General features: G+C 50.0%; 1 protein-coding gene across 4 annotated transcripts in view; it reads left to right on the forward strand.

Moving 5' to 3' along the window:
* Window positions 1-268: 268 nt before the first annotated feature.
* The window catches only part of DFFB (DNA fragmentation factor subunit beta), a 31676-nt gene continuing 18826 nt past the window's right edge, over window positions 269-13118 (forward strand). For 3 of the 4 annotated variants that reach the window (XR_010337668.1, XR_010337670.1, XM_064363147.1), the window contains exons 1-3: window positions 269-382; window positions 1540-1666; window positions 9559-9747. Coding sequence is in view for 2 of the 4 variants with exons in the window: in XM_064363147.1 (XP_064219217.1) it covers window positions 269-382; window positions 1540-1666; window positions 9559-9747 (430 nt within the window). In the remaining 2 variants the exon portion in view is untranslated. Of the gene's footprint in view, window positions 383-700; window positions 1689-9558; window positions 9748-13118 lie in introns of those variants that run through there. The other variant, XM_064363148.1, reaches the window with a different exon arrangement.

The raw sequence follows: 13118 nt of genomic DNA on the forward strand, positions 1-13118 counted from the left end.
TGGGCACAAGGCGACGTCGAGCCTTTGCTTTCCCGAGCCTTCTGGGTAATGTAGTTTCCGGAGGCGGCGCCTGCGCACAAGGCCACGTCGCGCACCCAATTCCCCGAGCCTTCTGGGTAATGTAGTTTCCTGGATCGGCGAGCGGCCAGTGCCAGCTTTGCAGAACTCGCACGGTGCAGACCCCTGCGGCCGGAGCGAGGACGCGCCTGAGCAGCCGGCCAGCGGGTGCCGCCACCTGCGGGGCCCAGCGGCCTGCAGGACATCTGCAATGCTCCAGAAGCCCAAGACCGTGAAGCTGCGGGCCCTGCGCAACCCGAGGAAGTTCGGCGTGGCGGGCAGGAGCTGCCGGGAAGTGCTGCGGAAGGGCTGCCTCAGCTTCCAGGTGCCCGCCGGGGAGGCGTGTGGGGAGAATAGGAGGTGCCGCTTTTCCTCTTCCAAATCGGAGGGTGCAGGCGGCGCCCAGGGAGGGTGGTTTTCGTTCGCCTCAGCCGCTGGGCACCAGGGCCCCCGCAGCCTGGGGTTCCCGATCGTGGCTTCGGAGCGCAGGCGGGTTGGGAAGCGATCCGGATCACCCCTTTCCTCTTCCCACCTCTCGGTCAGCACAGCCCTGCATGCGGAGCCAGGAGACACGGGCTGAGTGCCAGGTGCTGGCACGCGGGGTCGCGGCCTCTCCGCCTTTCCCTGCCTCGGCTTCTCTTTGCGTTAAATGAAAGGCTTGTCTCCGTGGGCTCTGCAGGCCCTTCCAGCCCTCGCAGCTGGGGATTGCAATCGTCACGTTATTTTAGGTTGGCGTCCTTTTTTAGACCAGTGCGAGGGTTACCAGGTGTGCATGCCAGGCCTGGCAGGGGTGAGAGTTGCCATAAAATGCCTAAAACTGACCAGTAGTTGGGACTACAGGCACGCGCCACCACGCCCAGCTAATTTTTGTGTTTTTAGTAGAGACTGGGTTTCATGACAGCTGTGCACTGGGGCTGGTGGTGCCAGCTCCTGGGAGCAGGAAGGTGGCGCTGACAGAGACAGGCTGTATTTGTTTTTTATTTTTTTAAATTTATTATTTTTTTTAAAGATGGGGTTTCACCGTGTTGGTCAGGCTGGTCTTGAACTCCTGACCTCAGGTGATCGGCTCGCCTTGGCCTCCAAAGTGCTTGGATTACAGGTATGAGCCACCACGCCCGGCCGACAGGCAGTATTTGAAGTGCCCTCAGGAGCTCATTTTAAAAAGGTGAATCCTGCACAGCAAGCGGTCGCCATCTGCTGTATATTTTTCCTGACTCTTCCTATTTTAGAAAGGCCTACAGTCAGGCGCTCTTGCTCCGGATCCCTCATCCTTGCCTGGGCGTTGACACACTGTGGCATATACAGGCGGCAGCCTGAGCCTGCTTCTTAAACAGCTCATAGAACCTAAAGTACAATGAAAAAAAAACCAAAAAAACAAAACAAAACAACAACACAGCTCATTTTGGACGTTTGTGAGGCCTGAAGTTGAAAGCCCTCGTCTTGAGACCCTTCCTCCTCCTGTCGCCTCTCCCGCCCCTGCAGCTACCTGAGCGCGGCTCCAGGCTGTGCCTGTACGAGGATGGCACGGAGCTGACCGAGGACTACTTCCCCAGCATCCCGGATGACACTGAGCTGGTGCTGCTCACCTCCGGCCAGGCCTGGCAGGGCTGTGAGTGGCAAGGACCTTGGAGGTGGGCGGGAAGTTGGCACTCTCGGGGGTCCTGGGGGCTTGGCCCCGGGGTGCCTGTCGGGATGGCAAAGGGTCCCCCTTACTCTGAACTCTCAGGTCTCAAGGAGGAAGCCCTCTGGAGTCAGAGCTGGTCAGCGTCACTTAGACGGCAGAGTCCTCAGTCCTCAGTCCTCTCGTTCGTGCACCCAGTTGCTCGGTTGTCTTTTTCTTCAAAAAAATCTTTTAATTGGCCGAGCACGGTGGCTTTCTCCGGTAATCTCAGCCCTTTGGGAGGCTGAGGCGGGTGGATCATGAGGTCAAGAGATCGAGACCATCTTGGCCAACATGGCGAAACCCTGTCTATTAAAAATATAAAAATTAGCCAGGTGCAGTGGTGTGCACCTGTAGTTCCAGCTACTTGGAAGGCTGAGGCAGGATAATCCCTTGAACCTGGGAGTTAGAGGTTGTAGTGAGCCGAGATCGTGCCACTAAACTCCAGCCTGGTGACAGAGCGAGACTCCGTCTCAAAAAAAAAAAATCTTTTAATTTTATTTGTGTTCATTTGAGGTGTCCTAGCAATTCCCAAGAGCAGAGGGAGGGCTTTGGGGTTGGGGCCTGCACAGTTTGGTGGGGAAGGTGGAGCCAGGAAGAGATGCTGTTCTGTTCTGCTGGGCTGAGGCCCTTCTGGAAGGACGGGGTGGTGGACCATGGGATGCTCACGTTGTTCCCGGTTGGTGTTTGCGGAGATGCTGTCCTCAGAGCTCAGGCTCGGGGGCAGTTGCTTTGAGAGGTGACTCTTTAGGGGAATCTGTATTGAAGCCTCAGGACACAAAGTCCTGCCTTTCAGAAGCAGCTGAATGCCAAGGTCTGTGCTTGTTGGAGTCTATGAAGGAGAGCTTTTGTCCACAGTGGGGGAGACGCCATCCTGTGCCCTTCCCTGGGAGGGTCGGCCAGTGTTGTGCGAAGGGGTGAGGCTTCAGGAGACACTTCTGCTGCCCAGGAAGGATGTGGGTGCTCTGAGGGATGGTGCTCTGCCTCCTCGGCCTAAAGGGCAGAAAGAGAGAAGTCCAGGAGGAGCGTCCATGTGGCCACGTCCGTGGCTGCAGTGTTGGGGGCTCAGCTGTCAGCACTGAGGGGTGGCGCTTCTGGTGTGCCCCAAGGTTGCAAGCCCCCTTTCTCCACTGGGCCTTGTGCTCCCAGAGGATGCAGCCAGAACATGTATCACTGTGATGGCCCCTGGGGTGGCCCCTTCGGGGGCGGGGCTGGGCAGGGGTGTGCTCAGGGTATTCCTTGCCTTTGGACGTTTCCTTTCTTTCCCATTTCAGGGCATAGTTGCAAGAGAGCAGAACGCGTGGCTCTCTGTCCCTCCCTGCACCTCCCAGTCTCTGTCTCTCTCGTCTGTCTCTCTCCTCTGTCGGTCTCTGCCTCTCCGTCTCTCCTCTCTCTGGTGCTTTATTCCCGTCTCTCCCCTGAGACCACTAGTTCTCCTCCTTGAAATTTGTTAGACTTGAACAAATTTTGTTTTCTTTTTTTAAAACATTGAGATGGGGTCTAGCTCTGTTGCCCAGGCTAGTCTCAAACTCTTGGGCTCAAGCAATCCTCCTGCCTTGGCTTCCCAAAGTGCTGGGATTACAGGCGTGAACCACTGTGCCTGGCCAAAAATTTTTTATTTTATTTATATTTTGAGACTTTGTTGCCCAGGCTGGAGCCAGTGGCACAAACATGGCTGACTGCACCCTCAACCTCCATGTTTCAAGCTATCCTCTCTCCTCAGCCTCCCAAATAACTAGAACCACAGGCATTCTCTACCATGCCTGGCTAATTGTTTTGTGTTTTTTGTAAAGAAGGGGTTTCGCCATGTTGCCCAAGGATAGTCTCACACTCCTGGGCTCAAGCTGTCCTCCTGCCTCGGCCTCCTAAAATGCTGGGAGTACAGGTGTGAGCCACTGTGCCTGGCCTAAATTGTTTATTTAGAAATAATGATGGATTCCGAGGAAGTTGCACAGATAGGAAGGTCCCATGTACCTCCACCCTTTCCCTCAAAGGCGACATCAGACACAACCATGGTACAACATCAAAACGGGCACACAGACACTATCGCAATGTGTGTGTTCTTCTGTCATTTCTCCCTATGTAGATACCTGTGAGCAGCGTCAGGGTCAAGGTGGAGACCTCTCCCATCCATCACTCAAGGTTCTCCCCTTTATAACCCTGCCTGCCCCTGGCCACCACCAATCCCTAGCCCGCGGCAGCTGCTGCTATGTTCTCCAGGTCTATAATTTTGTCATTTAAAGAATAGGGCCGGGCGCGGTGGCTCAAGCCTGTAATCCCAGCACTTTGGGAGGCCGAGGCGGGTGGATCACGAGGTCAAGAGATCGAGACCATCCTGGTCAACATAGTGAAACCCCGTCTCTACTAATACAAAAAAAATTAGCTGGGCATGGTGGCGCGTGCCTGTAATCCCAGCTACTCAGGAGGCTGAGGCAGGAGAATTGCCTGAACCCAGGAGGCGGAGGTTGCGGTGAGCCGAGATCGCGCCATTGCACTCCAGCCTGGGTAACAAGAGCGAAACTCCGTCTCAAAAAAAAAAAAAAAAAAAAAGAATAGTAGGTAAGTGGAATCATACAGTATGTGACCTTTTGAGATGGGCCTTTTCTACTCCACATAAGGCTCTGAGACGCATCTAAGCTGTGTGTATCCGTACTCTGTTGCTTTTCCTTGCTGAATAGTTCCATGTTCAACCATTCACCTGTGGAGGATATTTTGTTTGTTTCCAGTTTTTGACTATTACAAATAAAGCTGCTATGGCCAGTTATATTCAGGTTTTCCTTTTCTCTTTCTTTTTTTCTTTCGAGCAGGGTCTCACCCTGTCACCCAGGCTGGAGTGCAGTGGTGCAATCGTAGCTCACTGCAGCTTTCCTCCTCCTGGGCTCAGGTGATCCTCCCGCCTCAGCCCCTGAGTAGCTGGGACTACAGGGGTGCACCACCATGCCTGGCTAATTTTTGTATTTTCTGTAGAAACACGGCTTCAACATGTTGCCTAGGCTGGTCTTGAACTCCTAAGCTCAAGTGACCTACCCACTTTGGCCTCCCTGAGTTTTGGGATTATAGGCGTGAGCCACTGCACCTGGCCATCTTTGCAGGTGTGAGCCACTGCACCTGGCCATAGTTACAGGTTTTGGTAGGATGTAGGTTTTCATTCCTTGGCGGAAAATGCCCAGGAGTGGAGTGCTGTGTTGTGTGGTGTGTGTTTAGTTTCCGGAGACAAGGATGCCCACTCTTGCCAGTTCTGTTAAGCATGGCACTGCAGGGTCTAGACAGGACATTTAGGCAAGAAAAACACAAGGCATCCAGATTGGAAAGGAACAAGTGAAGCTATCTCTGTTTGCAGATCATATGAACTTGCATATAGAAAACCCTAAGGAATCCACTAAAAAATAATTAGAACTAATCATCAGGTTTAGCAAGGTGGAAGGATACAAGGTCAATATACAAATATAGATATACACTTACAATGAACAATCTGAAAATGAAACAAAATAATCACATTTACATTAGCATCAAAAAGAATAAAATACTTAGGACAAGTGTAATGAAAAATTGTAATACTTATATTCTGAAAGCTGCAAAACATTGTTGAAAGAAATGACAGATTTGAATAAATGGATTAACATCCTATGTTCATGGATTGGAAAACTGAACATTGTTAAGACGGTAGAACTCCCCACATTGACCTACAAATTCAGCACAATCCCTATGAAAATTTCAACTGGTTTCATTGTAGCAATTGACATGCTGATTCTAATCCACAGTTCATATGGAATTGCCAGAGACCCGGAATAGCTAAAACAACCGTGAAAAGGACGTAGTAGGAGGGCCCACACATCCTGATTTCAAAACTTAGTACAAAGCCACAGTAGTCAAGACTGGCACCAGTATGAGGACAGATATAGATCAGAGGAATAGAATAGAGCACCCAGAGATCTATGTATCTGTGGTCAGGATGCCAGGACCTTTCAATGCAGGGGAAGAATAGTGTCTTTAGCAAATGGTGCTGGGACAACTGGATATTCACATAGGAAAGAATGAAGCCGGACCCTTACCTGGTACCTTATACAAAAATTAAATAAAAGACCTAAATGTAAAAGTTAAAAATATAAAACCCTTGGAAGAAAACATAGGGGTAAGTCCTCATCACCTTGGATTGGGCAAAGGATTCTTAGATTTGACACCAAAACATGAGCAGCAGAAGAAAAAACAGATAAATTGGACTTCATCGAAATTAAGAACTTTGGGCTGGGCGCGGTGGCTCACGCTGAGGGGAGACCCCCCCGCCACCTTCTATGTCACCTCCTCCATCCCCCACTTCCAGATGGGAAGGAGGGTGAAGAAAAAAATAAAATAAAGTAAGATACCAAAGAGCTGGGAAATGACTCCCCTTTTAGTTCCCAGCGTCTCTGCTATCTGTTAACCTTGAAAGAGCTGCAGATGAATGCTATCCCTGCTGGCTGGAGCCTGGCACTGGGTCACGCCCCCACGTCTCCACGGACCAGGCTCCCTCCTGGAAACATCTCTGCCAACAAACAGCTTGTTGCTTTCGTCTTGTCTCTGTGAACCCCCTCCCCAGCTGGTCCCCGCTCGTGCTGCGTATAAATTAGCAAATCAATGAAGCCAAAAAATTGTAAGGTTGGACATCCAGCAAATGGGCAATGACATAGTTCTGCCTCAGTTTCCCCTTTAGCATTGTAAACCCATAAAAGGGGAGAGAAGCCGCAGCTTGGGGAGCTCGGTGAATGAGGCTGTAGCTCCCGCAGCTCCCGGTTGAATAAAAAGCCACTTCCTTCCCCAGTTTGGTGTTTGAGAGGTTTGTTCCCTGCTGCTCCTGCTTCGATGCCTGTAATCCCAGCACTCTGGGAGGCCTAGATGGGCAGATCACTTGAGGTCAGGAGTTTTAGACCAGCCTGGCCAACATAGTGAAACTCCCTGTCTACTAAAAATACAAAAATTAGCTGGGTGTGTGGCAGGCGCCTGTAATTCCAGCTACACAGGAGGCTAAGGCAGGAGAATAATTTGAACCCAGGAGGCGGAGGCTGCAGTGAGCCGAGATCATGCCACTGCACTCCAGGCTGAGTGACAGAATAAGACTGTTTCAGAAACAGAAAAATTAGGAACTTTGGTACTTCAAAGGACACCATGAAGGAGGCTAAAAGACAGCCCACAGAATTGGAGAAAATAGTTGCCAATCATGTATCTGATCAGGGACTTGCATCAGAATATACAAAGAATCCTTATAACGTAATAGTAAAAAGACAACCTAATTAAACTGGCAAAGGTTCTGAATAGAAATGTCTCCAAGGAAGATATTCAGATGGTCAGTAAGCAGGTGAAAAGATGCTCAATGTCATCAGTCATGAGGGAACTGCAAACAAAAACCACAGTGAGATGCCACTTCACACCCACTGGGATGGCAGCGAGTGTGGGCGAGGATGTGGAGAAACCGGAACCCTCACGCCCGGCTGGTGGGAAGGGAAAACGGCACAGCTGCTGTGGAAAATCGTCTGGAGCTTCTCAGTTACACAGAGTCGCCATATGAACCAGCAGCTCCACTCCTAGGTAAATACCCAAGAGAAACGAAAACATGTCCACACCAAAACTCACACGTGAGCGTCAGTGGTAGCTTTCTTCATAATAGCCAAAAGGTGGCAACTACCCAAGTCTCCAGTGATGAACACGTGGATAAAGAAAGTGTGGCACATCCACCCAGTGGAATTACTCACCATGAAGAGGAACAAGGCACAGCATGGCTGAGCCATGAAACCATGCCGAGTCCAGATGCCAGCACATACAGCAAGGTTCCAGGCACAGGAAACGTCCAGAGCAGAGATGTTAGAGACAGAAAATAGATTAGTGGTTGTTTAGGGTTGGGGGCAGGGTAGAGGGGAGGGGGATTGGTAGCGAAAGAGTATGAGGTTTCTTTCTCAGGTGGTGAAAATGTTCTAAAATTGGCCGAGCATGGTGGCTCACGCCTGTAATCCTTTGACTTTGGGAGACTGAGGTCGGTGGATGACTTGAGGTCAAGAGTTTGGGACCAGCCTGGCCAACATGGTGAAACCCCGTCTCTAATAAAAATACAGAAAATAGCCAGGTGTGGTGGCATGTACCTGTAGTCCCAACTACTTGGGAGGCTGAGGCAAGAGAATTGCTTGAACCCTGGGGGCGGAGGTTGCGGTGAGCCGAGATCGCGCCACTTCACTCCAGCCTGGGCAAAAGAGCTAAACTCCTTCCCAAAAAAAAAAAAAAAAAAAAAAAAAAATATATATATATATATATATATATAATGCTCTGAAGTTGACGGTGGCTGTGGCTGCACAACTGTGGGAATGGAATAAAACACACTGAATTGTCCACTTTAAGTGGGTGAATTATATTTCAATAAAGCTACTTAAAGTAAGGAAAAGAAGCCGCCAAGTTGTGTACTAGAGTGGCCGTCTCACCTCTTCACTCTGCAGTTTCTGTGCAGCCTTGCCGGCTTTTGGCAGTGTTGCTACTTTTAATTTTAGCCACTCTGATTGCAATGTGATGATGTCTCATTGCAGCCTTAATCTGCATTTCCCTAATGGTTAACGATGCCAACTTTCTGAATATCTTTTGTAAAAATAGAGGCAGGGTCTCACTCTGTTGCCCAGGTTGGAGTGCAGTGGCAATCATGGCTCACTGCAACCCTGAACTCCTGGGCTCAAACAATCCTCCTACCTCAGCCTCCTAAGTAGCTGGGACTACAGCTGTGCACCACCATGCACAGCTAATTATTATTATATATTTTTAGAGATGGGGTCTTGCTATGTTGCCAGGTTGGTCTTGAACTCCTGGGCTTAAGTGATTCTCCCACCTCAGTCTCTGAAAGTGCTGGAATTATAGATGTGAGCTCCCACACCCAGCCCTAAATACGTTTTTACATGCTTATTTGCCATCTGTAGGGTCTCCTTGGTGAAATACCTCTTCATGTCCCTTGTCCATTTTCTAACCGAATTTTTTTTTTTTTTTTTTACTGTTAAGTTTTGAAAGTCACCTCCCGACCCTACCAAAATACCTGGACATGAGTTCTTTGTCAGATATGTGGTTTGCAAGTATTTACCTTGTGGCTTGTCTTTTCATTCTCTTAAGAGCATTTTTTTTTCAGAGTAAATGTTTTTAATTTTGAGGAAGCTCAGTCTGTTGATTTTTTCTTTTATGCTGTGCTTTTGATGTTTTCTAAGGATTCCACCATGTCCTCGCTCTACAGTGAGTCTTCTTCTGCATCCGCTGATGTGATCACGAGACTTTTCTAATATGGTGGATCAGACTGATTCATTTTGAGGTGTGAACCAGCCTTGCATTCCTGCGTGGCCATGGTGTATACCTCTTTTCTCGTGTTACTGAATTCTCTTTGCTAACATTTTTGAAGGTCCTGGGTAGACTTTGTTTTAACTTTCTATTAAGTGCTTGCCCGGAGAGCAGTCTGCTTCAGGGAGTTGTGAAAAGGCTCCAGGAGAGAGCAGGAAAAGGTCTGAAAGCAAGGTCTGCAGGAAGGGCCGAAGGAGGGGCAGCATGGTTGGGAGGAGAGGAGGCTGAATGGTGAAGCAGCCGTCTCTCGGTACGGTTTCGTCTGTCTTCTGAAGCACAACCTGCCCCTTCCTCCCTGTCCTCACGCCGCCCTCACGCCGCCCTGATGCGTGGTCCCCAGCTGTTGGTGTCAGGGCAAGGACAAAGACCCGGGACACCTTGAGTCTCAGTCCCGGTGATTCCCAGGCCCTGAGTGATGGGGAAGATGGGGTCAGAGGCTCTTCTTGTGACCGGGGCAGGATGTGTTTTCTGCTGGACTGGCACCTTTTTGTTTGTCCCTTTGGTGGCAGATGTGAGTGACATCAGGCGCTTCCTCAGTGCGTTTCACGAGCCGCACGCAGGCCTCATCCAGGCCGCCCAGCAGCTGCTGTGTGATGAGCAGGCCCCGCAGAGGCAGAGGCTGCTGGCCGACCTCCTGCACAACGTCAGCCAGAACATCGCGGCCGAGACCCGGGCTGAGGACCCGCCGTGGTTTGAAGGTGCGTGGGTGCTGCAGCTGGCAGGGGAGGGGCTTCTTCGAAGCCTGCGGTGCCAGGAGAAGTTGGGGTCCAAAAAGCCCCCAACGAAGGGCTGGCCTGTAACCCTGTGGTTGAGGTGGGGGACTCAGAGCAAAATGTGTTCATTCCCGGCCTCATGGGAAAGGCACCCCCACCTCTCACGTGGGGGCCACAGTCTGGGCGGCCCTCGGATGAGACTTTTTTTTGAGACAGAGTCTCGCTCTGTTGCCAGACTGGAGTGCGGTGGTGCGAACTCGGCTCACCGCAACCTCCACCTCGCCTCCCGGGTTCAAGCAATTCTCCTGCCTCAGCCTCCCGAGTAGCTGGGACTACAGGCATGCACCACCACACCCAGCTAATTTTTGTATTTTTAGTAGAGATAGGGTTTCACCATGTTGGCCAGGATGGTCTCAATCTCCTGACCTCGTGATCCACCCACCTCAGCCTCCCAAAGTGCTGGGATTACAGGCATGAGCCACCACACATGGCCAAGGGATTTTTTATTATTTTTATTTTTTTGAGATGGAGTCTCACTCTGTTGCCCAGGCTGGAGTGAAGTGGCATGATCTTGGCTCATTGCAACCTCTGCCTCCCAGGTTCAAGTGATTCTCCTGCCTCAGCCTCCCGAGTAGCTGGGATTACAGGCACGTGCCACCACACCCAGCTAATTTTGTATTTTTAGTAGAGATGAGGTTTCGCCATGTTGGCCAGGTTGGTCTCGAATTTCTGACCTCAGGTGATCCGTGTGCCTCAGCCTCCCAAAGTGCTGGGATTACTGGTGTGAGCCACTGCACCCAGCCTATTATTATTTTTAAAATTGTGGTAAGATACACATGACATAAAATTTAGCATCTCAACCATTTTTTAGTGCACAGGTCATTGGCATTAGGTATAGTCACATTGTGTGCGGCCACCACTACCATCCTCTCCAGGACTCCTTCCACCTTGCAAAGCTGAACCTCTGTCCCCATTACACTCACTCCCCTTCCCCCTACCCTGGCCCCCGCAACCACCGTTCCAGTTTCTGTGTCTCTGATTTGATGACTCTAGGAACCTCATATGACTGGAGTCACACAGCATTTGCCCTTTTGTGACTGGCTTATTTCACTCAGCACAGTGTCCTTAAGGTTCATTCATATCATAGCATATATCAAAATTTCCTTCTTTTTCAGGCTGAATGACACTCCATGGCATGTACACACCACACTCTCTATTCATTCCACTGCATGCATACACCACACTGTCTGTTCACTCCACTGCGTGTACACAGCATGCTCTATTCACTCCACTGCATGTACACGCCACGCTCTATTCACTCCACTGTGTGTATATGCCACACTGTCTATTCACTCCACTGCATGTACACACCATGCTCTATTCACTCCACTGCATGTACACGCCATGCTCTATTCACTCCACTGTGTGTACATGCCACACTGTCTATTCACTCCACTGCATGTACACACCATGCTCTATTCACTCCACTGCATGTACACACCATGCTCTATTCACTTCACTGCATGTACATGCCACACTCTATTCACTCCACTGCGTGTACACCCCACACTATCTATTCACTCCACTGCATGTACACACCAGCTCTATTCACTCCACTGCATGTACACACCACACTATCTATTCACGCCACTGCATGTACACACCACACTGTCTATTCACTCCACTGCATGTTCACACCACACTCTATTCGCTCCACTGCATGTACACACCACACTGTCTATTCACTCCACTGCATGTACACGCCACACTCTATTCACTCCACTGCATGTACATGCCACACTCTATTCACTCCACTGCGTGTACACCCCACACTGTCTATCCACTCCACTGCATGTACACACCACACTGTCTATTTACTCCACTGCATGTACACACCACACTGTCTATTCACTCCACTGCATGTACACACAACACTCTATTCGCTCCACTGCATGTACACACCACACTGTCTATTCACTCCACTGCATGTACACACCACACTGTCTATTCACGCCACTGCATGTACACAACACACTATCTATTCACACCACTGCATGTACACGCCAGCTCTATTCACTCCACTGCATGTACACACCACACTATCTATTCACTCCACTGCATGTACACACCACACTATCTATTCACGCCACTGCATGTACACCCCACACTGTCTATTCACTCCACTGCATGTACACCCCACACTGTCTATTCACTCCACTGCATGTACACACCAGCTCTATTCACTCCACTGCATGTACACACCACACTATCTATTCACTCCACTGCATGTACACACCACACTATCTATTCACTCCACTGCATGTACACACCACACTATCTATTCACTCCACTGCATGTACACACCACACTATCTATTCACGCCACTGCATGTACACCCCACACTGTCTATTCACTCCACTGCATGTACACGCCAGCTCTATTCACTCCACTGCATGTACACACCACACTGTCTATTCACTCCACTGCATGTACACCCCACACTGTCTATTCACTCCACTGCATGTACACACCACACTATCTATTCACTCCACTGCATGTACACACCACACTGTCTATTCACTCCACTGCATGTACACACCACACTATCTATTCACTCCACTGCATGTACACCCCACACTGTCTATTCACTCCACTGCATGTACACGCCAGCTCTATTCACTCCACTGCATGTACATACCACACTGTCTATTCACTCCACTGCATGTACACCCCACACTGTCTATTCACTCCACTGCATGTACACACCACACTATCTATTCACTCCACTGCATGTACACACCACACTATCTATTCACTCCACTGCATGTACACACCACACTATCTATTCACGCCGCTGCATGTACACCCCACACTGTCTATTCACTCCACTGCATGTACATGCCAGCTCTATTCACTCCACTGCATGTACACACCACACTGTCTATTCACTCCACTGCATGTACACCCCACACTATCTATTCACGCCACTGCATGTACACCCCACACTGTCTATTCACTCCACTGCATGTACACGCCAGCTCTATTCACTCCACTGCATGTACACACCACACTGTCTATTCACTCCACTGCATGTACACGCCAGCTCTATTCACTCCACTGCATGTACACACCACACTGTCTATTCACTCCACTGCATGTACACACCAGCTCTATTCACGCCACTGCATGTACACACCACACTGTCTATTCACTCCACTGCATGTACACACCAGCTCTATTCACGCCACTGCATGTACACACCATGCTGTATTCACTCCACTGCATGTACATGCCAGCTCTATTCGCTCCACTGCATGTACACACCACACTGTCTATTCACTCCACTGCATGTACAC

This window comes from Aotus nancymaae, unplaced genomic scaffold, assembly GCF_030222135.1.
Source record: "Aotus nancymaae isolate 86718 unplaced genomic scaffold, 86718_ANA_hifiasm-v0.15.2.pri h1tg000053l, whole genome shotgun sequence".
Lineage (NCBI taxonomy): Eukaryota > Metazoa > Chordata > Mammalia > Primates > Aotidae > Aotus > Aotus nancymaae.